The following is a 25783-nucleotide window of genomic DNA, read 5'->3' as shown; positions in this document are numbered from 1 at the left end:
ACAGAGCAACTCGCATTTTTAGTTTATTGCTTCTTCAAATATGATTCTGGTCACGATCATTTTCCTACAAACTACTATAAGCCTCTTTTAGCATAAAATGGCTGACAACAAAATAGTAACTCATCCTCAGTTGTACAACAACTGTAAATACAATGTATCTCTCTCTCTGGATATATGTATTATATTTACACACACATTTTCACTGTTTGTGTACCATAGTAAAGTAAAGAGATGACAAGAATCATCATTAATGTGATGATGATTGCTGCTGTATCTTTAATATTCAAAAAACACTGTAAAAAACAATGTGTCCCCCCACCCCTAAAATAACTAACCAGCATCTATAAAGGGGGGAAATGAACATGGGATCCCCCTTTAAAAACAGCAATCAGAACCGTGCACACTACAACAGGGAGAACTGCAGCATGGGGTTCCCTTGTGATAATGTGAAATCAGCCTCAGCCTGGTCATCATGGGGCAATATTCCCCATGACAGGGTGACCCCATCTGCACATATCTGTTATGTGTCCTGTACAGCCGGGTATAGCCTGGTGCTGGTTTTTTTTATATATAGCCCACACTCGTTACCCTACTACTTTAGAGTACCCAGGACAGGCTATAGCACTGGTGTGGGTTGTGCATTACGGAATTTGGGGGTTTAAAAAAAAAAAAAAAAAAGATGCGTATTGATGCTGTAATCAGCAGCAACATGTATCTTTACAGAAGCTATTAGTACCTGCAATAAATATGCCACTTAAGAGGAATATCTGTAGTTGCGGCTAAGTATAACTATACCAGACCTCTGGGGGCATGCTATACTTAAATGTGTATATCTCTGCTGAACTCTACTTGCGCTTGTATGTCCCCGATCCATCTCTCCAGACGTAGGGATTGCAAGTGCAACTTTCTTTCAACCCAAATCCACCTGCATTTTACTACGTAACAGATTTTTGTGGCCCATAGTTGGGACCTTTTTTAAGGTTGGTATCTTTCAAAGAGTGACCAAAAAATTAAACTTGGCATAGGTGTAGTTTTTATGCTGGGCTGTGTGTTATTTGTATAAACTAAGTTTCTACCTTACACCAATTCCATACTTATCAACTTTGAAATGTTGGTATCCAGGAGCCTGCGGGGGAGGTGGGCGTGATGGGGGGCGGGCCTCCAAAATGTGCGTCATTTTGGACCCGCCCCGTGACGTCATGACGCAAACGCGTCATTTGACAGTGGGGGGCGGGGGGACCTAATTCTGCCCACTTCACTAGGAAGTGGGCAGATGCGGGAGATTGCCACACTCTCCCGGGAGCCCGGGAGACTCTCACACATTCCGGGAGAGTTGGCAAGTATGACCAATTCTGTGAATTCTATGCAAGGTAGCGCACATTGTGTAACCTGCCAGTGAAGAGAGAGCAGAACAAAACATTTCTGAGAATTTGTGCTGTTCTGTTCTCATGCCAAGTGTTAGATCTTACTAAAATGCGATAGATGCCGACATGACATTTTATCTTGGTGTCGCCCTTCTCGCATAAGTTGTGGTGACCAGTAATAGTGTCTAAATATTGAATGTATGTAAAATATCCTGTAAAATATATTCTTATATAAGTAATTACCGTATATATACTCGAGTATAAGCCGAGTTTTTCAGCACATTTTTTGTGCTGGAAAAGCCCCCCTCGGCTTATACTCGAGTGAAGCTCCAGGACCACAATGAAAAGAACCAACCAATAACATCTGATTAGACGCCCACTTCCGGATATCGTCACATGCGTTCCACTGTGGAACGCACGCCATGCTGAGTGAGACCATACGGATTACAGCCTCTGTGCAACGTCTGGGACTAGTGGAACTTCACCGCTTTTTTTTTTTGATCGATGTTCACGCAGACCGTTACGTGGAACTGATTATTTCAAACAGGTCTGACTGATGAACCCGCGGCATACGGATAATGGGACATTCACCTTCCAGCTCTCATATCTGGGGACTGACGGTAATATTCTGTTTACACTTATCATACTTGTATTTAAAGAATCAATTTGCATTCAGTTCCGGAGCTAAGATCATCATCAGCATTTAAGGAACATATCAGCTAAATGTTTTTGGTGTGGCCACACCGGTAATATCTTTTACTCCGGATTATGTTTATTGGAGTGTTCGCAGGACTATTGCAGTCATTCACAACAACCCGTGTTTATGACTAGTTTCTAATTTTTGTGGCTTCAGATTTTTTACGTTTATTATCCATGTGACTTATATCTAGTGGTATTCTGCAGCTTTTTATTGTTTTACTGGCCAGTGATAGCTCTGTTATTGTCATAATATATTTTATCAATAAATTGTTTTTATTTATACAACGGATCATTCTATGTTGATGGGGTGCACTCATTGTCAGCGTTGATCTTTGTGCTTGTTCATTTTATGATCCATCTATGCACCGATACAATATATTAATTAGCCTATATGTTTTATTTTTAATTAATGTAATTTTATTGATATCTATTTTTATTTTTGAAATTTACCAGTAGCTGCTGCATTTCCCACCCTAGGCTTATACTCGAGTCAATAAGTTTTCCCAGTTTTTTGTGGTAAAATTAGGTGCCTCGGCTTATATTCGGGTCGACTTATACTCGAGTATATACGGTATGTCACTCCTGTAAAATATAACTTGTATTATGAGGTTGATCCAATTAGACGCGAGGTTCCGTAGGAACCTCATGACAGGAGTCTTTGCGGGATATTTATGGTTCAAATATTTGCTCTAATTTGCTCCCATCTCATAGAGGTGCAAAAATGAGCTAATATTTTTGTAACGTAATTGACAATATTTTGTGCAGAAACTCCTTGCGTATAATTGAATCTATTCCTTAGAGAGTAGTGAAGTGTGTCACGACTTAATTTGTATGTCATGGATTATATAACTGACCGCAACAGCGAAAGTCCCATGACCTGTGGCTTTGTGCTTTTATACAACTTGAAGGACTCCAAAGCCTGTAAGTTTTACAGTAGAGAATATGCGGTGATGCTGTGTGCGCCTATATATATATATATATATATATATACACATACACACACATATACATATGATATATATATATATATACACACATACACACATATATATATATATATATACATATATATTTATATATATATATTCATACATGCATATATAGGCACTTGTGCATGAGTCTTTCAAGTATTCATTTTGTTCAATGTAGTCGTTCTTTAACTCCAAAAGAGCTGGTGAATCTTTACTATAGGTAAAATTAAAATATCAAGTTGCTCGCACACATAAAAAAGTATATAATTTTCAAAATCTTGAATTGTGTTACGCACTGGAAATATTAAATATCTATACTTTTGTGAGTATTATGTTTTTATATTGAAAAATAGTATTTTTTCAGCTGAAGTTCAGTACTGCTTGTTGACCGTCTAATACTTGAAAGCAACCTACTCAGTGAGAGGACCAGCAGGTGTAACTACAATGGGGCGATGATACAGAGGAGGCAAAAGAAGGGTAAAAGTGAGCAATGAGCTCACAGCAGAGTGTAAAGTGAAAAGGCCTCACCAGCTGCAGGAAGGAAACTAAGGAGAATAAAAGAGCAGTAAAGGTCATTTACAAAGATCAAAAATGCAGGTCAGCAGCAAAAATGACATTTTGATTCTTATATATAGTTGGATGCGTTTTTGCACTCCAAATAAAAAAAGAATACATAGGTGTGTATGTTGAGTTGCATGTAATTCAAAATGCGCCCAACTGAAAAACAGTAGCATTTCTGCAGCAGGCGTATAAATGCGGCTTGATAGCGTTAGTAGTAAATACAAAAGTTGCATTACTCTATTTGCACACAATAGAATAATATAATGAAGTGCTTCACAAAACAGAGCAGTGTCCTGACAGTGTTATCAAAGTTGCATTTTCCATATAAAATGAAATACAAACACCCCCACATCAAAATTACAATGAGAATCTTCTTTCCTGCCATAGTCCAAATTGAAATGACAAATGATCAATGCGAATAGCTGACCGTGACTTGATATAATACAGCTGCAACGCTAATAAAGTGCTATCAACTGGAGGTGTCAATATGCAAAAAGCCTATCAGAAGTGGATTGTTAGCGCTGCCGTATTCCTCACGTATCTTTACATCAGGCCTCCAGTATCCAAAAGTGATACACTTCCAAAGAAGCTTATCTAAGGATGCATCTAAATATCATCGCATCTCCGGGGGGTGTGTTACACTTATGAACATGCCCTTACTGTATTCAACTTACCCACTTACATAGGGTATGCAAGTGAAATCTAGAAACGCATATATTAACTGCAGAGACACATATGTGCATCCACGTCTGCCTGTGCAAATGCATCCAACTTGAACATCTGCCCATCAAGATGGACCGTCTGCAAAATTTTGCATCTTCTGATAGAAGGGCCTAACTAAGCATACTTTATACAGCAATGTGGGTTTATAGGAGAAATTAATTCAACCCAGGAAATATGTGACTCATTATATTGTGTAGCTTCTGCTATTAGCAGGAATAGTAAATGTGTGAACTTTATTAGAGGTTCTCATTATGTTTGGACCATAATAAAAAGAAAAACATTCTATAAATACATCACTGGAATTTCCTAAAGTCTCTGGGGACGCCATTATGATGCTCAGGGACAGTGATCTCTAGAAGATAGATTTCCTTGAGTTTAAGTAATTACCATGTGGACCCGCAGATCATTTTTATGGAGGCAGGTCAGGAAAGTGGAATGTGAATGTGAAACTACACATATGTGCTAGACAGACTGCTTTTGCGAATAACTAAATGTCGTTGCAGTGTCACCATTTTTACTTGTTCATAAATAGCCCCCAATATTTGTGTGGAAGAAATCACACTACTAGAGACATTGATCTTCAATGCTGATAATAAAAATCAGCCACTTTGTTAAGTCAAATTTACATCTAAAAATCTAGTTATTTGAGCAATTACTGAGACACCATGGGCTAGATTTAGAAGCTGCGGGTTTGAAAAAGTGGGGATGTTGCCTATAGCAACCAATCAGATTCTAGCTTTCATTTATTTAGTACCTTATACAAAATGACAGCTAGAATCTGATTGGTTGCTATAGGCAACATCCCCACTTTTTCAAACCCGCAGCTTAGTAAATCTAGCCCCATGTCCTTTTAGTAAACCACTGTATATTTTATTTTAGATGATTATGTCCTATCCATATATCATCATGGTCTATGATTCTTGAGCACACAAAACAGCCACACTGAACTACATACAAGACTTCTTGTTTCTTACTTAGACTGGTTAGACATTAGACACAGATATATAGTTATCGGACCAACAAAAACAGGACATAGCCAACACAAACGTAATCTAAGCATAACTTTACATTTTCTGATCAGGTCACTACCAACTGCCGACTCCAATGCACCATGGGGTATTTATTAACATAACAAGTTCTAGGACTTTACTAAACTGGGGGTTTGAAAAAGTGGAGATGTTACCTATAGCAACCAATCAGCTTCTAGCTGTCATTTTGTAGAATGTACTAAATAAATGATAACTAGGGGCCTGATTCATTAAGGATCTTAACTTGAGAAACTTCTTATTTCAGTCTCCTGGACAAAACCATGTTACAATGCAAGGGGTGCAAATTAGTATTCTGTTTTGCACATAAGTTAAATACTGACTGTTTTTTCATGTAGCACACACATACATGATAGCTTATTTGTACACTGAAATTTAAAGTTGATATTTGTGTGCTACATGAAAAACAGTCAGTATTTAACTTATGTGCAAAACAAAATCCTAATTTGCACCCCTTGCATTGTAACATGGTTTTATTCAGGAGACTGAAATAAGAAGTTTTTCAAGTTAAGATCCTTAATGAATCAGGCCCTAGAATCTGATTGGTTGCTGTAGGCAACATCTCCACTTTTTCAAAACTGCAGTTTGGTAAATATACCCCCAAATGTGCAATAGCCCAGAGCAGACAATTAGCATTTAGCTTTGCCTCTGTAGTCTAAATTAGACATTGAAAACAAATGTCTTATTGCACATTTCAACATTTGCACTTATGTCATCAAAATGCAGTATGTCCGTCACATCACAACTAGAAATCCCCTGTTCAGCATATTGATTTTGACCTGTAACACAAGACATATGTCCCTACAACATGTGACAAAAACATAGGGAAAATAAAGAGTTTATATGATCTTGAGTAGACTTTTACTTGTCTTTTGTGTTCCTCTAGTGAGGCCCTGAGTTTATGTTCTAGAAAAAGTAGAAATCTTACAAGAGCTGATCCTAAATCCATTATTGTTTATCCAGCAATCTTGTAAGACACAGGTCAAGTAGTGTATGCTCTATTTCTTAAATTATATTATATATTGCATTGGAAGTTCAATGAAGTCACCCACATTTCCCACAGAGCCCTTATTTCTTTTTAGCAAACACCTGAACAATGTTGCTGTGCACATTTACTTCTGGTCACTGTCATGCAAACTGGTCAGTTTTACCCCAAATGTCATCTGAAGCAGTGTATGCACTGCATTTGCCTGATTTAGGGTGGTAATCCTCAAATGTTGCCATTATGCAAGTTAGTTGCATGTTCTCTAAGCCTACATCCACATTGTTATCTTTTCACTGTAATGCTCATGTTTCTTGATCTGTAAAGGGCTAGTGGACCCACATGGTATGTTATTCAGGGTTATTCATGTGAAAGACTGTCCATTTTAATTCTCAGTGCTTCCCTAACTGGTTGAGTGACAGTCCTGTCTCCACCCCTCCCATATCCGTTACCTCCTCGCTACAGTTGACTGTCAGTCTTGCACTGCTTTCTTTCTAGGGGAGGATAGGTCCTGTCCCCACTGACTTTTGGTTGGTGGTTGGTCTTGCCACACACCTTTGGATTACATACCTCCTTTCCTACATATTTTCTTGTTGGGTTTTCGGACACACTCCTTGGAAATCCGCTTTACTGTAAAATGAATAAAAGACTCCAAAATAACAGGAGGTTCTATCCTTGGGGGGTCATGCAAGCGCAATTGGCTGTGCTCCCCCTCAAAAACCTAAGAGGAGGGCGTAAAATTTTTAAGCACCAGGTGACCCTAGTGGGTCTTTGCCCCATGCAGCCTCCTCCCATCTAATGAAACTGGGTAATTAGGTCTACATGATTGTAGATAGAACACTGAGCAGCTCTCTGTTTCATATAATTTGAGAGATGCTAAGTGGCAATCTGAGGGACATAAAATACTCCCATCTTACATTCCCCTTAAATCAAAGGGTAGGTAAATGTTTGACCCAAAACCCCACAAAGGCAAAATTCCCCCCACCAAGGACTTCTAGAATCAAAGTGTTTGATGTCAAAGGGAAAAGTTAGGTTAGATTTGAAACATATTTTGCAGGACCAAGAACAGGATACAATATTGGTAGGGAACAGATGAGGTGAGGAGTATGAAGTAGAGTCTAAGTGAACAAAAAAGGCAAGTGAACAGACAGAAGGGGAAACTACGGCCAGGGCTATGTGAATAGTAAGGTTTAAATCTAGAGAAGTGAGAAAATGTAGCCCATGAGCTTAAGGAGAACAATAGTGAGTCTTAGGAAGAGACATAAAATAAAAGTATATCAAATGAAGGAGAAAGGAAATGGAAGTTAAATACATGTACAAAAGGCAATGAAAAAAACAAGGATTATGTGTGGAGAGCCACCAACCATGGTAATTATGACAGGTCTGTTAAATGTGATGTTATGGTGACTAAAACTGCAAGAATGGGAGGAGGAAACACAATGACAATGGTCAATACAGGGCAGTAAATTTAACTGAAAAAAATTTGAGAGAGAAATCAGAACAAAAAAAGAGCAAGAGGACAAAAATTAAGAAGAGTAAGACATAAATCAAAAACAAGAGACCAAATCAAGTTGTGGTACCTGATAAAGTTGAATCTGATGTTACATTTAAAGTAGAAATAATAAAGCTGACATGACCAATTGTGTGGGGTGCAAAGGAAAACGTATGGGCAACAAAGCAGCCATATTAAAACAAGCGAAAAAGGAGAGTAATTAAAAAAACAAGAGGAGAGAAAAATGACAGAAAAGTGGCCATGAAGGGGTCGAGCAACAAGAAAGTGAAACAAATAAAATTCAGCTGATCAAAAATTGTACAAAAAAAATTATAATACAACAGCAAAACAATCAAAAAGTAGGGGGGGGAATGTAAAAATGCAAAACATGTAAATGAGACAAAGAATGGGAAGTAACCGAATATTCTGGCACAGAGAATTATGACATATAAATAAAATAATGGGCAAAGAGGATAAAATATTGAAATGATGGAATCACAGTACAGTTGAAGAAATACAGTGCATTCGGAAAGTATTCACAGCGCTTCACTTTTTCCACATTTTGTTATGTTACAGCCTTAGTCCAAAATAGAATACATTCCTTTTTTCCCCTCAAAAATCTACACACAATACCCCATAATGACAACATGAAAAAAGTTTTTTTGAGATTTTTTCAAATTTATTAAAAATAAAAAACTAAGAAATCACATACACATAACTATTCACAGCCTTTGCCATGAAGCTCAAAATTGAGCTCAGGTACATCCTGTTTCCACTGATAATCCTTTAAATGTTCCTACAGCTTAATTGGAGTCCACCTTTGGTAAATTTAGTTGATTGGACATAATTTGCAAAGGCACACACCTGTCTATATAAGGTCCCACACTTGACAGTGCATATCAGAGCACAAACCAAGCATGAAGTCAAAGGAATTGTCTGTAGACCTCCGATACAGGATTGTCTCAAGGCACAAATCTGGGGAAGGGTACAGAAAAATATCTCCTTATTTGAAGGTCTCAATGAGCACATTGGCCTCCATCATCCGTTAATGGAAGAAGTTCGGAACCACCAGGACTCTTCCTAGAGCTGGCCGGCCGTCTAAACTGAGTGATCGGGAGAAAAGGGCCCTAGTCAGGGAGGTGACCAAGAACCCGATGGTCACTCTGTCAGAGTTACAGCATTCCTCTGTGGAGAGAGCAGAACCTTCCAGAAGGACAATCATCGCTGCAGCAATCCACCAATCAGGCCTGTATGGTAGAGTGGCCAGACGGAAGCCACTCCTTAGTAAAAAGCACATGGCAGGTCGCCTGAAGTTTGCCAAAATGCACCTGAAGGACTCTCAGACCATGAGAAACAATATTCTCTGGTCTGATGAGACAAAAATTTAACTCTTTGGTGTGAATGCTAGGCGTCATGTTTGGAGGAAACCAGGCACAATTAATCACCAGGCCAATACCATCTCTACAGTGCAGCATGGTGGTGGCAGCATCATGCTGTGGGGATGTTTTTCAGCGGCAGGAACTAGGAGTCTAGTCAGGATAGAGGGAAAGATGAATGCAACAATGTACACCTGCTCTAGAGCGCTCTTGACCTCAGACTGGGGCGACGGTTCATCTTTCAGCAGGACAACAACCCTAAGCACACAGCCAAGATATCAAAGGTGTGGCTTCAGGACAACTCTGTGAATGTCCTTGAGTGGCCCAGCCAGAGCCCAGACTTGAATCCGATTGAACATCTCTGGAGAGATCTAAAAATGGCTGTGCACCAACGCTTCCCATCCAACCTGATGAAGCTGGAGAGGTGCTGCAAAGAGGAATGGGCGAAACTGCCCAAAGATAGGTGTGCCAAGCCTGTGACACCATTTTCAAAAAGACTTGAGGCTGTAATTGCTGCCAAAGGTGCATCAACAAAGTATTGAGCAAAGGCTGTAAATACTTTTGTACATGTGATTTCTTAGTTTTTTATTTTTAATAAATTTGCAAAAATGTCCCCAAATTTTTTTTTCACGTTGTCATTATGGGGTATTGTGTGTAGAGTTTTGAGGAAAAAAAGGAATTTATTAAATTTTGTTTCAAAATATTGCCTTTTTGTCATAGCAGCTGTCCATCAAGCCTATTTAAGGCACATTTGGGTGTGGCTCACAAGCCAGCCCTTGCTAGATGTAAACCCCTATACCTGGGAGGTGAGTGCATCTGATTTTAACTGCATTTTAATAGTGTTTAAAGCATATAGGTCAGTGTAGGACCTGCATCTAATGAGGTACCCTTGACGTGGGATGCAGGCTTAAGTCTTTTGATCAAAATATGAACTAATACCTCATGTTTACATTTTGCTAGACACACACAGATATGCAGTTTAAAGGATAAGCGCTGACAACTGTCTTTTTTGTTTTGTATACATATATGGGCATTTATATTGCCACGCAGCTGGTACCACATACAATATGGGATATACCGAGCGCGGGCTTATTGCCAAGCAGCTGGTACCATATATAATGTGGGATATACCAAGCGTGGGCTTATTTTTCTCTAATTTTGGAATAAGGCTGTAACATAACAAAATGTGGAAAAAGTGAAGAGCTGTGAATACTTTCCGGATGCACTGCACTGTACATTGAGTTGAATACAGAAAACATTAAGATATCAAAGAGGTAATGAAACACAGAGAATAGTGACTTGTAAAACAATTATGTGTATACAGAGAGGCATAAACAATAGTTTAAATACATTTGACTAATTTAGTGGAAGGTGATAAAAACCTATGTTATTGGAAGAGTGACCAAATGTGAGAATTCACAAACCAGATTAAGCAGCAAAATATTGTAACAACTGTGCCTGGTGACCATGGAAAAAAAAAAAATTTGTACATTAGCAACAACAAAAGCATGCACCGAATAACAAAAAAGGAAAAGGTGGAAATCTGCTTTAAGAGAAAGGATAGCTGAAACAGCAGGCCATTTCTTACATATTAAAGTATCACATCTCCTAACTGGGCCATTTTCAGAGATGGAAAATGAAATATCACCCTGCCTTTACTGATGTCACTCATCCATTTGCTGACTATGTCCAGAGAGATAGACTCTACCCTCTTCAAAATTCTCTAGGCAGCAATGACAAGAGACTATACATTTCAGTGTACAGATAGTGACAACAGTGTTGAGTTGCAGCTATGAGACAAAAATAATGTGAAGGTGATAGCCCCCTAAAAAACACTCAAACAATAAAGTGGTATGTCAACAACAACTGGTAAAAAAAAAGTTACAAAACGTAATGTCAAAAAAAATCAGGCCAAATGAGGACAACAAACGAAAAAATAAAAAATAAAATATGGGAGCCAATTTAGAGGCAAGCTGGTAAGGTCATCAAAACACAAGATTTATGGCTGAAAATGCAAAAAGGGTATGGTAAATGTTAAGAAAGCAAAGTAAAGAGACATTAAGCTTAGAGTAATGTAAGAAGGATAACATGGCAGTCTGGGCTGTAAAATAACACTAATACTTCCTGATTATAAAATAAAACTTTCTCTATATATAAGCAATGTTTCCTATCTGACGATCAACTTTTTTATTCCACTACTAAATGTCAGAAATAAAAAGCGTTTTGAGGGAAAGCAACTAGCAGAGAAGGACAACAACCGGGATTGAATGGTGAATGACAAGTGGGCAGATCAGTGATAAAGGATGTGGAGAGCAACAGTGGATTTAAGGGGAAAAGGCACAATTAAAAGAGCACATGAACAAGTGGTCTTCTAATCAGTGAAAGTAAACAAAACACATAAAGCTATATAAGAAACTTAATAAGGAAAGAAATTTACTTAAATCAAAGCTGAAACGTTTGGGTAAAAAAAGTCAATGGACCTCGTTTACAAAACACCTTGATTTTGCAATGATGAGTCTAGATGTTCCTCCCAGCGCACTCCTAATCTCAACTCTCAGGAGACAAACTTGAAATGCGCCTTAGTTTGCATTAAGACAGTAAAATCTGGAAAGGAGCACTGTACAACACTGTAAAGGGAACACTGAAGTCCAACTAATACTTTAGTACCACCTCTTTCATTCAACTAAGCCTCCTCACAAAGGATGTTCCAATAAACAGATAGCATGAGACCCAAACTGGAGCAGAATTTAAGGTTTATTTTTTTTGGGGGGGGGGAAGGGGTGTTGTAAAAATAACTGTGTGCAAAAACATGGAACACCCCTAGATGCACCCTAATCTCCTCTATATCTCATTTTTAAACTTGCAACGCTCTGCAAACTTAGGCAAACACACTTAGTTGCGTTCTGCCAACAATTTAGGCACACCTGTGCAAAATGAGGATCACAGCTCCAGAGAAGGTTTCGTACTGGACCCTCAACCGTCTTGTGCAACCTAAACGAGGCCCACTGAATCCAAGGAGAAAAGCAGATGGGAAGGAAGATGGAAACAGACAGTGCAGGTATTACAGTCAAATAAGATCCAGGCGAAATGAAATCTTCCTTGGATTAATGTAGTACGACAATTACAGAGATAGATGGAGTACAAGACAGAGCAGGTAATGTAAGGTTCTACAAACACAGGACCACAGAAATTATCATAAAACTGTGTACAATGACGGTGACATCAGAATACCAGCGATATATTTTGTGCAATGGCTGTCTCCCGGTTTACCCTTTTAAACTGTTAACCGGAGGCTCACTATTTTTAACTTAGTGGCTTATTGTCAGACATTTTTACCTTTCGACTATTAGTTTTTTTAATTGTCTTTACTTTTCTATAATATTTTACTATTTTCAAAATATTTGATTTGTTTCTTGATGTTCATTTTCTTTTATATATTGTGTTTTTAATGCAAAACAAAATATTTATTTTATTTATTTGGGTGATTTTGTATTTATTTGGGTGATCTGTGGCTGTGCACAGCTTTTCAGCATTTCTGTCATTTTGTGTTTGTAACTTTTAATGTATGTGACACATGTTTACAAGAAGTATTTTGCTAATAGAAGTGTTTATCCTATTGCCACCAGTGTCCAGATACCTATCCCTAACCTCGGCCTGGCTGGGCATAAGTATCTGCCCAACAACCTGTACTAAGCCTGGGGCTTTCAATAAGCATGACGTTAGTATGCTAATACAATGTTCTCCTGGTCATAGCTGCTTGGCTCACAGCTTTACTATATCTTCTGGAAACCAGAAGAAAGTATTTCAAACTGATGCCCAGTCAGGCAGTGGTTAGAGATTGTATGTCTGAACCTTGCTTCCAGTGTTAGCAAAACTACTCCTTCTGTGGGATAGTGAATTAAAAGAGGTTTACATTAAAATATGTAGGGGTCTGTTTACTAAAGGATAAAAAAACGCCACCACAACCACCAGTAACGTATATAATTCTGTTTTTGATGAAGCAACAGTGTCTCAGTTCTAAATTACACTTTCTAGTTGGATCACCATAATTTAAAAACTTCTTCTTCCTGTCCATGAATAAGCCTTAACTGAATCAGCACTGAAAATCTAAGCACTTTCATAATATCCTATCACTACCATTCTGATGCTTGGAAAGAATATAATGAACTGGGGACAAACACAAATGACCTCTGGCCATCAATCACAGCCAGAGGTGATTTTCAGAATGGGACAACGACTCCAGTTTACAAAAATGGCAAATGCTTTTTTTTATTTTTTATTCTGTTATGAAGATATATACATTTCATCAACTGAGACATGTTTTATTTAGGAAGCTTAATAACATTGTTGCCTATTAGTAAACTGGCCATACAGACTGAAAGTTATTAAAGTAAAGTGAAAAAAGAAGAAGGTGAAATAGGTATGGTTAATTGGTTAATATAAATAATGTAAAACAATGATAAAATGAATTCAAGAACAAACCAGAAAAAATGGCTGCATTAAAGTCGAGACAGATATGACTGTGGTTGGAGCAAATAATGCACAGTGTGCAGGGGAGCAGTGTCCTGAAAACAGAAATATAGCTACTGAAACAAAGAACAGTGAACAAAAAAGGGAATTTGCTACCAAAGCAGTTAAAGTACAACTTATTTAATATGAAAGTGCAACGTCTAGGATTCTCAATTTTATATGTACATGTTTTAGGAGCCATTCAAAACTGGGGAGTTTTCATATGCAAGTCATATGTTGCAATTTCAGAACTATAAAGTTTATAGCAGAAGACTAGAATAATGATTGAAATTATCTAGCAAAAAAAGGGCTTATACATGTTTATTTATATTTGTAAATTATACATCAATTTACATTTTAGGTTTACCAATCCTTACAAAGCTGGAAAATAAATCATTGGGACTGGAGGCAGGGAATATAGACACAGTAGTAGCAATGGTAGACAGGTGCCTGAGAAGGAGGCCGTTAGGGTCTGAACAGCGGGGGCATATTGATGGCTGTCATGGCAAGATGGAAATGATAAGCTATTAAAATGCAAGAACTCAAATGAGTGAGTAATATAGTGGAGGCAGATATAGCTGGGAGCCAGGTCAGTGAAAGGAGAGTGTCCAAAATACAAGCCAAGGAGGTGAGGTACAAGAGTTTAAACATCTAATTAAAAAATGGAGGAGCTAAACAAAAAGTGGGTTTAGACGGGATTAAGATGTAAGCAATTATACTAAGTAATGGTCACGATATGCCGACATGATGAAAACCCATGAATTAAAACATAATAAAACAAGGGTATAGGAATAAGGCAAAGGGACTACTATGGCTGTGTAGAAGTTGGGAGATGATCAATATTGGAGTTAGAAGTTTGGATGCAAGAAAACAAATATGATGGTTTAAGCAGACAAGGAACAATCTATTGTCTTTGAAGTGCAGAGAATGGAAAACATTAGGGGAACATTTGATTTGAGGCAGAGAAATAAAATAGAGGAATGACAGGAGAGATAGTGCTGTAGGCATGGTTAGCAAACAGCACTCATTGTTGCTGACACACAGCATGCAACAGGCACACCCCCCCCCCCCCCCGCCCACCTCCATGCTGTGGACATAACACTGGAGGGAAAACACGCAACCCAGCTTGGATCCCAGGTTTGGGGAGGGGATCTTACCGTACCCCTCATTACTCACCATCCTCTGTGGGAACATAGATATTGAGATACAGGCAGTCCTCATTCTGTTCTTGTAGGTATCCGGTCACAGTGTCCAGGTTTGAGGTGAACCAGACCGGCATCATGATATCTGGTACTGCATTCTGTATGTTCTGTGGGCACACAGGTGAGAAATGTGTGGCATTTCTTATGCCAGACCAGGAGGGGGGAGGCTCGGGTGGGAGAAAACGCTTCTCTCCCAAAGGAGGTGCAGCATAAGGCACCCCGAGGTATTGATCCACAGGGCCCAAGATGTCGTTCGGCAAAGACATCCGCATGCCACGCAGCTTTCCGTAGTGTGTGTTCACAGTCTGAGAATATACCTGTGCATGAGAGGAGAGTACACGGGCAGTCACACTCAGAACCCACAGGGCCAGACTTAGCTTCCTGGGAGCCACACGGAGCCCAACCACATGCATGGTATGAACAGTACAGTCCTAGCATCCAGAATGTAAGCACCACTGGGGGGGGGGCCGTATGGGGGTAGCAGAAATTCAGTGTCCCCCAAACAGGACACCTCAGTCACATCCTGTATCCCAAAATCTAAGGCCACGACAGACAATCAGCAAAACAGACAGGACAGCCAGCATCCACAGGACCTGCCAAGAAAAGAACTACAGTCAGTGATGAACAAGAAAACAGATAACTGAGGGCCATAAGTATTCCACCTCAAACATAAGATCCCACCATTAAGGAAACTATAGACATGTAAAATGCATGCAAAGATTTAGAAAAGCCCAGCTTGTAGAGACCAGACATGTGACCATATGTGCACACACACAGCACACCTTTATTTGAATCCAATGTTTTATTAATTCATTATCTATGTGGACTTCATATAACTTTTGTTTTATCTTTGAACATACACAAAAATAGTATTTGTGGTCTCTCCGAGCAATGTACAACTTTATGGTCTACGTATTTTTTGTGGGCTATGACCCACAAGAGTAGGGAACCAGTAATCCGGTCTTACATTTGTCAGAAAGAGTCATACTGAAAACACTGTTTAAAGCTCTTCAGGATTGTTATTTTTGGCTTTTCAGATGCTATGACATGACAGGAGTATCGCAAAGAGTCTGCTTTTATGTGTACTGCCACTACTATGCACCAATAATATATAGAATAAGTCTGTTTTGCAGTACCAGGTCACAAATTAACTTTTTTTTGTCTGTTAAAAGTACCAACTGCAATAAAAAAGGAATTAAATAAAAGTAGTGACTGTACTCTTCCCTATCACTTTCACCAACAATAAAGTCTACTGCATTTGACGCCACTAATTACCTATTGATCTGTTTAACTGTTTATTTCAAGAAGAACCATATGTTTAGGCCTCTGTATTATTATATCCAAATCACAGAATGGCTGCTGTCATGATTTTTATTTGTTAGGGTCTAACTAAACTATAGTTTCCTGGAATTTACACGCTAGTATCTTTTGCTCAACTGAGAGAAAAAAAACCCAAACATTTGACCAGTCACCTCAGTTTCATTTTTGGCTAAACAAGAGAGAGATCTCAATACTACTCTTTTTTTCAGCAAGAGGGGAACACCACACTGATATAATATCTAAAGGGAAATAACATGCAAGTCTTCCTAAAACTACTCTTAAAGGGACATTATTGCAAAACAAATTAAAGGTAAGTTGAATGCAATTTTCCAAACTCGTCTACTCTCCCTGAATGTCCAGCAGCCTCCCAAATTTTGGGGAGTCCTCCCAGAGCCCCGGGAAGAGCAGACATCCTCCCGAATGCTGAGTGGAGGCAGGACTTAAATGACGTGATTTGCTTCTTTAAGCCACGTCTCCTGTCATGAATATGCCACTAATAGCGACATTCCGTGGAAGGGGGCACGGCTATAGTCGTGGTATTAATGCCCCTCCCCACTTGATCTTTTCGAATGGAGATTCGAAAAGTTGGCAAGTATGCAATTTCCTGTGCTAAATTCACAGGAGCCTCACATTGTTACTTTGTGCTGCTGTTAACAACAATATTACCAAGGTACTGCCTGACTATTATTCATGATGCTTTACTTCTATACAGGTGATACCAATTCCAAGGCTAGCTAGTGACAGGCTAGATTCTTATAAATATTAATAATGATGCCTACAAGAGACATGTCTACTTTAACTGATAATTTTGGGCAACAAAATGAAAACCTTAATCCACACACTGGTTCAATAAATACCTATAGCAACCAGTATACGTATTGCGGAAAGCTTGATGTATCTTGCCACAAAATGACAAATGAAATCTGACACATTAAGATAAATTTCCAAAAATATATGGCAACTGTGCGTAGATTTGGGTATATGACACAATACACCTCTAACCATTTATTTTTACTTCGATACACGAAAACCGAAGTGATTTAAGAATCAGAATTCCAACGCTTTTTTCATTTTTATGGTCCATATGCGAACTATGTGCAGATTTCTAAAGAACTATACATAGCTGTTTGTGTGAAATGTGGAGCAAGTTGATTTTGCACAGGACGAAGGGTGGACCTGAACACTTTAAGCAAGATCTAGAAAAACTAAATTTTGTTTTGCATATTGCAATTTTTAAATTAACTATGTTTTGTGCATATAAGAAAATTTGTGTTTTGTGTAAGGGCGTTTAAGTTGCTTTAAACTATCACAATCTTACACTACCTACATAAGGTACAATCTTCAAATACATGTTGATATAGGTATTTATTTATTTAAACAAAAAATAGGCAAGACTTGAAATTAGGCAGCCTTGATGCACACTTACTAACAGGAACTGTATAAAGTATGAAGCAAGCAATGTGTAAGGAGAAAAATGGAAACATTTAAATTAATGGGTAGACCAAACTGAAGTGAGGTTTCATTTGTGCAAGATGTGCTGGTGTCTAATAGTTCTACCTTCAAAACAGCATTAACAATATGTGAGTGTACAAAATAAATACAATTCTTCAGTCAAATCGAAGTGCCAGTGGGATATTTTAAGGTGCTAGGAGCTGTGCATCCATTGACACCAATAGAAATCACCCTGCCAAATTAGGAACCAGCATTATTTTTGGGTGCATTGTCTACATGACTATTAGCACTTGCCCAGCCCTATAATAAGCTATTCTGTGTAATGCAAAACATGGTTTCACTAAGTAATGGTAAAGCTATAAGCAGTCGTCAAAATAGAAATTTATAAGTGGCGGTGTGGAAAACGTAACTGAATGAAATTTGAGTGTTAAAATCAAAGCAGTAGAAGTCCCAGTATGGCATATCACTCTTATAATGGCCCACTGTGACCACTGCCTATATTGTCAGGCGCGATCGTTAACACAGGTCTGTAATTAAATTACTATCAGTAAATTGAAGGTGGAAAAATAATGTGCGAGGCAACTCGCATCAAACTGAATTACCCCACCCCCACGTAGCAAAATACACAGTGTTGTCTATAATTACTTCCTGACACCTCTTCTATACCGTAAGGACAGTTCAATTCTGTCATCATAATACTACATGTATAGGAGAATATGAAGTAATCTCCCCTGAGCTCTGCAACATGCTGTGTCCCTTCTCAATATCATATACTGAACATTAACTGCAGTGACCTACATTGTATATTTAAATACTGTTCAATAAGCAACACTCAAAACAGTATTAACAAATAATATACTATAGTAACACTAGTGAACAAAAACTAATCTATGTAGTAGACATTACATTCATCCTACATCTTTATCACAGAGTTACCTCAGTTATCTTACAGACTAGTTTATCTTAGGACTCTCTCTGATGGGTAAAGCTGAATAGGTATACTGGCAATATAGCATTGGGACTGCATTAAATATGTGTAGCCTATAACATAACATAAAATGGTCTCTTGATTTGCACCTACACTAAATACAACAGTGTATCACTTCATATGAGATGGATTTCTACAGAACTGATCTCTGTGTACACTAACAATTTATATACCCTAGAACTTCATACCCCTCTCAAGATAAATACACAAAAACTTATATATTTTTTTTAATATTTAAAAAAATAATAACTGAAAACATAAATTCAAACTTGTCAGGGATAAGCCCCTCTAGCTACTCCCCGATTAGATACCTTATCATATATTCCAACAGTCATACAATATATCACCTCTATTTTGTCAGGAAACCGCTCCTGAACCCCATTATCGGTCACAAACCGCACTCTGCACACTTGACTTGGAAGCTTACTGTAAGGGAACACACAGGATTCCAACCCAAATATCACACTCACTTCTCTCTAAGGCTACAGATTTCGCTGGTCCCTTTTCCAAACACAGACGCACGCTTCACACCTCTCAGCAACTGCCACCAGGTACGTATAAGGCCCGTAGCAAACCCATGACTTAATCACCCAATTGTGCACACTGTGCTCTGGTAGCTAAACAGTTGACCCTTCACACACTGGTTAATCCAGCCAAGCAATCTGTCTCTTCTAAACAGGCAATGGATTCGTTTAGAGCAATAAGGACAGAACTATTAAATTTTAGATTTAATATACAAAAAGTACAATGCTTACAGAGAATAAAAATACAGTTAGAGAAAGATTTGACATACAAGTAAAAAAATTGCAAGCAGTTATAAAAACAAATGGGATGAATGTCCAGAGCATCACTTACATATAATAATCTATATGCCTGGGGGTAGGCAGAAAAGATGGACAGTCCATTAATTAGATTGTTACCCAAGAAGCTGACAGCTTGTCCCTTCAAAACACAGGTTTTTAAGCAATCTCGAATGGGACGGCATTCACAAAGGCAGTGTGAATGCTAATGTGTGGGCGGTAATGTTCCTTGGGTGTCACCTATGGTTTGTTCAAAACTATTCCTAAGTTTTGACCTGTCTTAGCTTTTCTCCGATATATCCCAGCGACATAACTTTCCCTTCAATAAACCGGTCATAACTTAAAAACTAAATATGATGGGATTACAACAATATCCGATCTTGTCCTGACATACATGTGACTAGGGCTGCTCCCTGTATAGTTGGTATCTATGTTTTAAAACCCTTATGTGGTTGATCACTACTTTTATTGATTTTAAGTGGCATAGCTTAAAACTGAATTATCTTTGTGTATATTACATATAGCCTATGTTAGCACATGGCCTGTTTGAGCCAGACCACATGCTGAGCGGTACCTAAACGTCAATTCAGGTGTCACAACCAGGCTATATCTCACCGCGGGAGCTCTTTGAAGCTGCCCCAGATGAGACTCGTATCTTCTCACACTGGGATGTGCAAAGCAATCCAATACATTTACATCAGACTCTCTGACTTCACATTTTACACTTTAACTAAACTTATCAATGGATTAATTTGATATAACCTATTTACACTGCAGCTATGATTTATCCCTTATAAATAACTGCAAGCTCTCTATGTTCACGACAAAACTCTAGTGTATAAGTGTAAACAAGTTTAGATCCTGTACAAACACAAATGAATATATTTTTCTGTAAATTTTTCACAGTGTGATCTATGTGACAAACGTAACTGGCTTACAGAAGGAAGATTTGAAAGGTGTATTATGGCAAAATAGTATATTTAGTGTGCCGTGTATGCTGAAATCTGTAAGTGATATCACAAAAGAAGTGACATTACACTGCCATAAAAGTGAATACTTCCCATGTATGCTAAAGTGGTGTGAAAAGGTTTTTGCCCCATTCCTGATTTATTCTATTTTTGCATTATTTGGCACATTTGTTTCAGATCTTCAAACAAAATTGCATAAAAGACAAAGACAACATGAGTAAACACAAAATACAGTTTTTAAATGGTTATTTCATTTATTGAAGGAAAAAAGTTATTCAACACCAACTGGCCCTGTGTATAATAGTCATTGTCCCCTTAGTTACTCATTCAACCAATAAGCCACATTGAATTGATAATTGGGTTCAATTAAACTAGACACAATAAGGCTTGATTACTGCCATCCCTGTTGAATCTAAACATCACTTAAATAGAACCTTTCCGGCAATTTGAAGTTAGCTAAGAGATCTCAACAAGCAGCACAGTATGCCATGATCAAAAGAAATTCCAGAAGAGATGAGAAAAAAAGTTATTGAAATACATCAGTCTGGAAAGGGATACAAAGCTATTTCTAAGGCTCTGGAACTCCAGTGAATTATAGTGAGACCTCTTATCTCCAAATGGAGAGAACTTGGAACAGTGGTAAATCTTCCCAGGAGTAGTTCACCTACCAATATTACTCCAAGATTGCATAGACAACTCATCCAGGAAGTCACAAAAGAACCCAGATGAACATCTAAGGAACTGCAGGCCTCGCTCGCCTCAGTTAATGTCAGCGTTCATGATTGACCCATAAGATAGACTGGGCAAAATTGCTATCCATGGGAGAGTTGCAAGGTGAAAATTACTGTTAACCAAGAGGAACATAAAGTTTTGTCTCACTTTTGCCAAAAAACACATTGATGAACCCCAAGCTTTTTGGGCTAATGTTCTGTGGACTGACGAGCCAAAAATGAAACTTTTTGGAAGACATGGGTCCTGCTACATCTGGCATCAAGCTAATACACCATACCACCAGTCAAACATGGAGGTGGTAGTCTAATGGTCTGGGGTTGCTTTGCAGCTTCAGGACCTGGGCGACTTGCCATAATTGAAGGAATCATGATTTCTGCTCACTACCATAAAATTCTGAGGGAGAATATCTGGTCATTAGTCCATCATCTGAGGCTCAAGCACAATTGGGTTATGCAGCAAGACAACGATCCGAAGCACAAGAGCAAGTCCACCTTTGAATGGCTCAAAAGGAACAAAACAAAGGTTTAGAGTGGCCTGGTCAAAGTCATGACTTAAATCCATTTGAGATGCTGTGGTAGGACCTTAAATGGGCAGTTTATTCTCAAAAACTCTCTGATGTGGCTGAATTAAACCAATTCAGCAAAGAAGACTGAGCCAAAATTCCTTCACAGTGATATCAAAGAATAATCTCTAGTATCTGAAGCATTTGGTTGCTGATAAAGGTGGCATAACCAGTTATTCAGTTTAGGGGAGCAATTAATTTTTCACATGGTGATATAGGTGCTGAATAACTTTTTTTTCATTGAAGATCTAAAAGATCTTTAAATATCTGAATACACATTTTAACATACCACTGTATGTTTAAATATATGTTTTTAGTGCAGCATGTAATAATAATATTGTAAATACTTTCCAATACTGTGAACAACAGATTATCATGTGCAGCCCAATATACAGCACATCTAGTATTTCCCTATGCCCAACACACAGTTACATTAAACCATATATACATGGTCAGTCCATGGAACAATACAACCTCAATAAATGCCACCATTATGCAGAATGCATTAGCATTTTAAAGCTACATAAAGGCATTATCCACCATGTGTCTTTCTCTTTCACACATAGGAAGGAATGTGATTGGCTATAGCACTATGGTTGTAGGTCTTTAACTAAATTCTAGTCCTATGGATTTTATTGTAGCCTACAGTGAACTACAATTGTCTGGATTTCACTACAGAAAGGACAACCTTGATGCTATAAAACAATCAAAGTCAGTGGTTCCCAAACTTTTGCAGTTCGTGGCACCCTTAAAGTCTCCATAATTTTTTTTAAGGCACCCCTCCAAAATAATTACCGAGCAGTCCCGTTTTATAAGCAGTTGGGTCAAAAAAACTTAATAAGTATTTAGGTCAGGACAGAAATACTTATTTAGTTGTAGGCAAAAATAATACACATAAATCCAAGGGAAAAGAATATTTTTATATATTTTTTTCAATTATATTTCTGTCAAAGAATAATTTACAGCTAACTCACACTGTGCCCCCTCTGCATCTCCACACACCCTGTGCCCCCTCTGCATCTCCACACACCCTGTGCCCCCTCTGCATCTCCGCACACTCTGTGCCCCCTCTGCATCTCTACACACTCTGTGCCCCTCTGCATCTTTACACACCCTGTGCCCCCTCTGCATATCCACACACCCTGTGCCCCCTCTGCATCTCCACACACCCTGTGCCCCCTCTGCATCTCCACACACCCTGTGCCCCCTCTGCATCTCCGCACACTCTGTGCCCCTCTGCATCTCCCTTCACTCTATACCCCCTCTGCATCTCCCCTCACTCTATACCCCCTCTGCATCTCCTCTCACTCTGTGCCCCCTCTGCAGCTCCCCTCACTCTGTGCCCCCTCTGCATCGCGGGGGCCAGGAAGAGAAGAAAAAAAAACAACAAAAAAAACTTACCAATCCGGCGGCACCCAGGACCCAGCATCCTCCTCTCTCCTGCCACTTGTCACTGAATGTCGGGCGTGAAGACGTCACCCTGACATTCAGTGAGAAGCAAGGAGGGAGAATGCTGGGTCCCATGCTCAGCCGGATTGGTGTTTTGTTATTTTTTTTTCTTCTCTTCCTGGCCACAGCACCCCTGGGAGCCACGGCGCACACTTTGGGAACCGCCAATCAAAGTGCTAGAACGGCAATAAATGTCAGGGTACTTTTTCCAAGGTGAGTGGAGCCCACTGTGTGACGCAATCTTCCCACTGGCTCTGTGTCACACATGGTGATTTCGTATTTCACACTATATTTAAAGATGTTTGTTTTTTTTGTTTTTTTAATAGACTGACTTGGCACACTTACAAGCTGCTCATTTTAGTGCTTTCATTAACAATTTTTCATCAAGCATTATTAACAGGACCCTACTTCTTTTTTTTAACTTGAATCTTTATTAAGAAATATATCATTGACATACAGATCATTTGAATATATAACAACTTTGTAATTACAAAGGGTATAAATGAAAGTACAAAAAAAAAAGAGGACAAAGGGGAGGAACAACTGCAAACTGTGGAGGGGTGTGAGGAAAAGGGGAGTGGGCATTGGCAATAATGATACTAAGGATAATTACACATATTGGGAGATTAGACATATAGAGCCTGAGTCATTAAGGAGAGCAAAGCATAAAAAAGAAGTAACTTTGCACCTGGGCAGAACCATGCTGCATTGGCGGGGGGAGATAAATTTAAAATGGGACAGATTTATAGTTGGGGTAGGACATGTCCTAGATTAACTTTACATTTCAATGTACAAATAAAGCTATCAAGTACTTGTGTGCTAGATGAAAACAACAGCCAGTATTTAACTTATGTGCAAAATAATAAACTAATTTGCACCCCTTGCAGTGTAACATGGTTTGTCCCAGAGAACATTTACTCCCTTTTTTTTGCATTACTTTCCTTAATGACTCAGGCCCATAGTGAACAATAAACATAAATGCAATAGAACGGCGGCTTCCAGGGGTGCCGCGGCGCTGTCACTAGGGTGGCGCGGGCCAGCCATAGAAAAAAAGAGAGAAAACAAGAACTTACCAATCCGTGCGGCGTCGGGACCCAGCAGCTGCTGGGTCCCGGCGCCATGCGGATTGGTAAGTTTCTGTTTTCTTTCTCTTTTCTATGGCTGGCGCCTGGCGCGGGGCAGAGTGAGAGGGATCGTGGCAGAGGAGGGGGACAGAGGGCAGAGGAGCAGGGCAGAGGAGGGGGACAGAGAGTAGAGGAGGGGGACAGAGGGCAGAGGAGGGGGACAGAGAGCAGAGGAGGGGGACAGAGGGCAGAGGAGGACAGAGAGCAGAGGAGGGGGACAGAGGAGGGGGACAGAGGAGGGGGACAGAGAGCAGAGGAGGGGGACAGAGGGCAGAGAGAGGGACAGAGAGCAGAGGAGGGGGACAGAGGGCAGAGGAGGACAGAGAGCAGAGGAGGGGGACAGAGGAGGGGGACAGAGAGCAGAGGAGGGGACAGAGGGCAGAGGAGGGGGACAGAGGGCAGAGGAGGGGGACAGAGGGCAGAGGAGGGGGACAGCGTGACAGAGAGCAGAGAAGGGGGGCAGAGGAGGAGGGGCGAGGAGGCTGCTGGGTCCCAGCGACGCGCGGATTGGTAAGTTCCTGTTTTCTTTCTTTTCTCTATGGCTGGCGTGTGGTGCGGGGCAGAGTGAGAGGGATCGTGGCAGAGGAGGGGGACAGAGAGCAGAGGAGGGGGACAGAGGGCTGAGGAGGAGGGCAGAGGAGGGGGACAGAGAGCAGAGGAGGGGGACAGAGAGCAGAGGAGGGGGACAGAGGGCAGAGGAGAAGGACAGAGAGCAGAGGAGGGGGACAGAGAGCAGAGGAGGGGGACAGAGAGCAGAGGAGGGGGACAGAGGGCAGAGGAGGAGGACAGAGAGCAGAGGAGGGGGACAGAGAGCAGAGGAGGGGGACAGAGGGCAGAGGAGGGGGACAGAGGGCAGAGGAGGGGATCAGAGGGCAGAGGAGGAGGACAGAGGAGGGGGACAGAGAGCAGAGGGGGACAGAGGGCAGAGGAGGGGGACAGAGGGCAGAGGAGGGAGACAGTGCAGAGGAGGGGGACAGCGTGACAGAGAGCAGAGGAGGGGGACAGCGTGACAGAGAGCAGTGAAGGGGGCAGAGGACAGAGGAGGGGGACAGCGTGACAGAGGGCAGAGGAGGGGGACAGCGTGACAAAGAGCAGAGGAGGGGGAAAGCGTGACAGAGAGCAAAGGAGGGGGACAGCGGGCAAAGGAGGGGGGACAGCGTGACAGAGGGCAGAGGAGGGGGCTAGCGTGACAGAGGGCAGAAGAGGGGACAGCGTGACAGAGGGGGCAACATGTGTCTGGATGCAGAGGGGGCAGTGTGTCTGGATGCAGAGGGGGCAGTGTGCCTGGATGCAGAGGAGGCAGTGTGCCTTGTTGCAGAGGGGGCAGTGTGCCTTGTTGCAGAGGGGGCAGTGTGCCTTGTTGCAGAGGGGGCAGTGTGCCTGGATGCAGAGGGGGCAGAGTGTCTGGATGCAGAGGGGCATTTTTGCCTACAACTAAATAAGTATTTCTGTCGTGACCTAAA

The 25783-nt window shown here is 40.2% G+C and overlaps 1 protein-coding gene across 4 annotated transcripts in view; it reads right to left on the bottom strand.

The window, feature by feature from the left end:
• NLGN3 (neuroligin 3) overlaps positions 1 to 25783 on the bottom strand; it is a 69655-nt gene that overhangs the window by 11116 nt on the left and 32756 nt on the right. For 2 of the 4 annotated variants that reach the window (XM_075184467.1, XM_075184469.1), the window contains exons 2-3: positions 14900 to 15518; positions 6917 to 6976 (exon numbers count right to left, since the gene is read on the bottom strand). In XM_075184467.1, coding sequence (XP_075040568.1) covers positions 6917 to 6976; positions 14900 to 15338 — 499 coding nt within the window. In that variant the 5' untranslated portion in view covers positions 15339 to 15518. The remainder of the gene's footprint in view (positions 1 to 6916; positions 6977 to 14899; positions 15519 to 25783) is intronic. The other 2 variants (XM_075184470.1, XM_075184471.1) reach the window with 1 other exon arrangement.

Source organism: Mixophyes fleayi, chromosome 9, assembly GCF_038048845.1.
Source record: "Mixophyes fleayi isolate aMixFle1 chromosome 9, aMixFle1.hap1, whole genome shotgun sequence".
Taxonomy (NCBI): domain Eukaryota; kingdom Metazoa; phylum Chordata; class Amphibia; order Anura; family Limnodynastidae; genus Mixophyes; species Mixophyes fleayi.
Note: the sequence above shows the minus strand (reverse complement) of the source record. Positions and strands in the feature narration are given on the sequence as shown.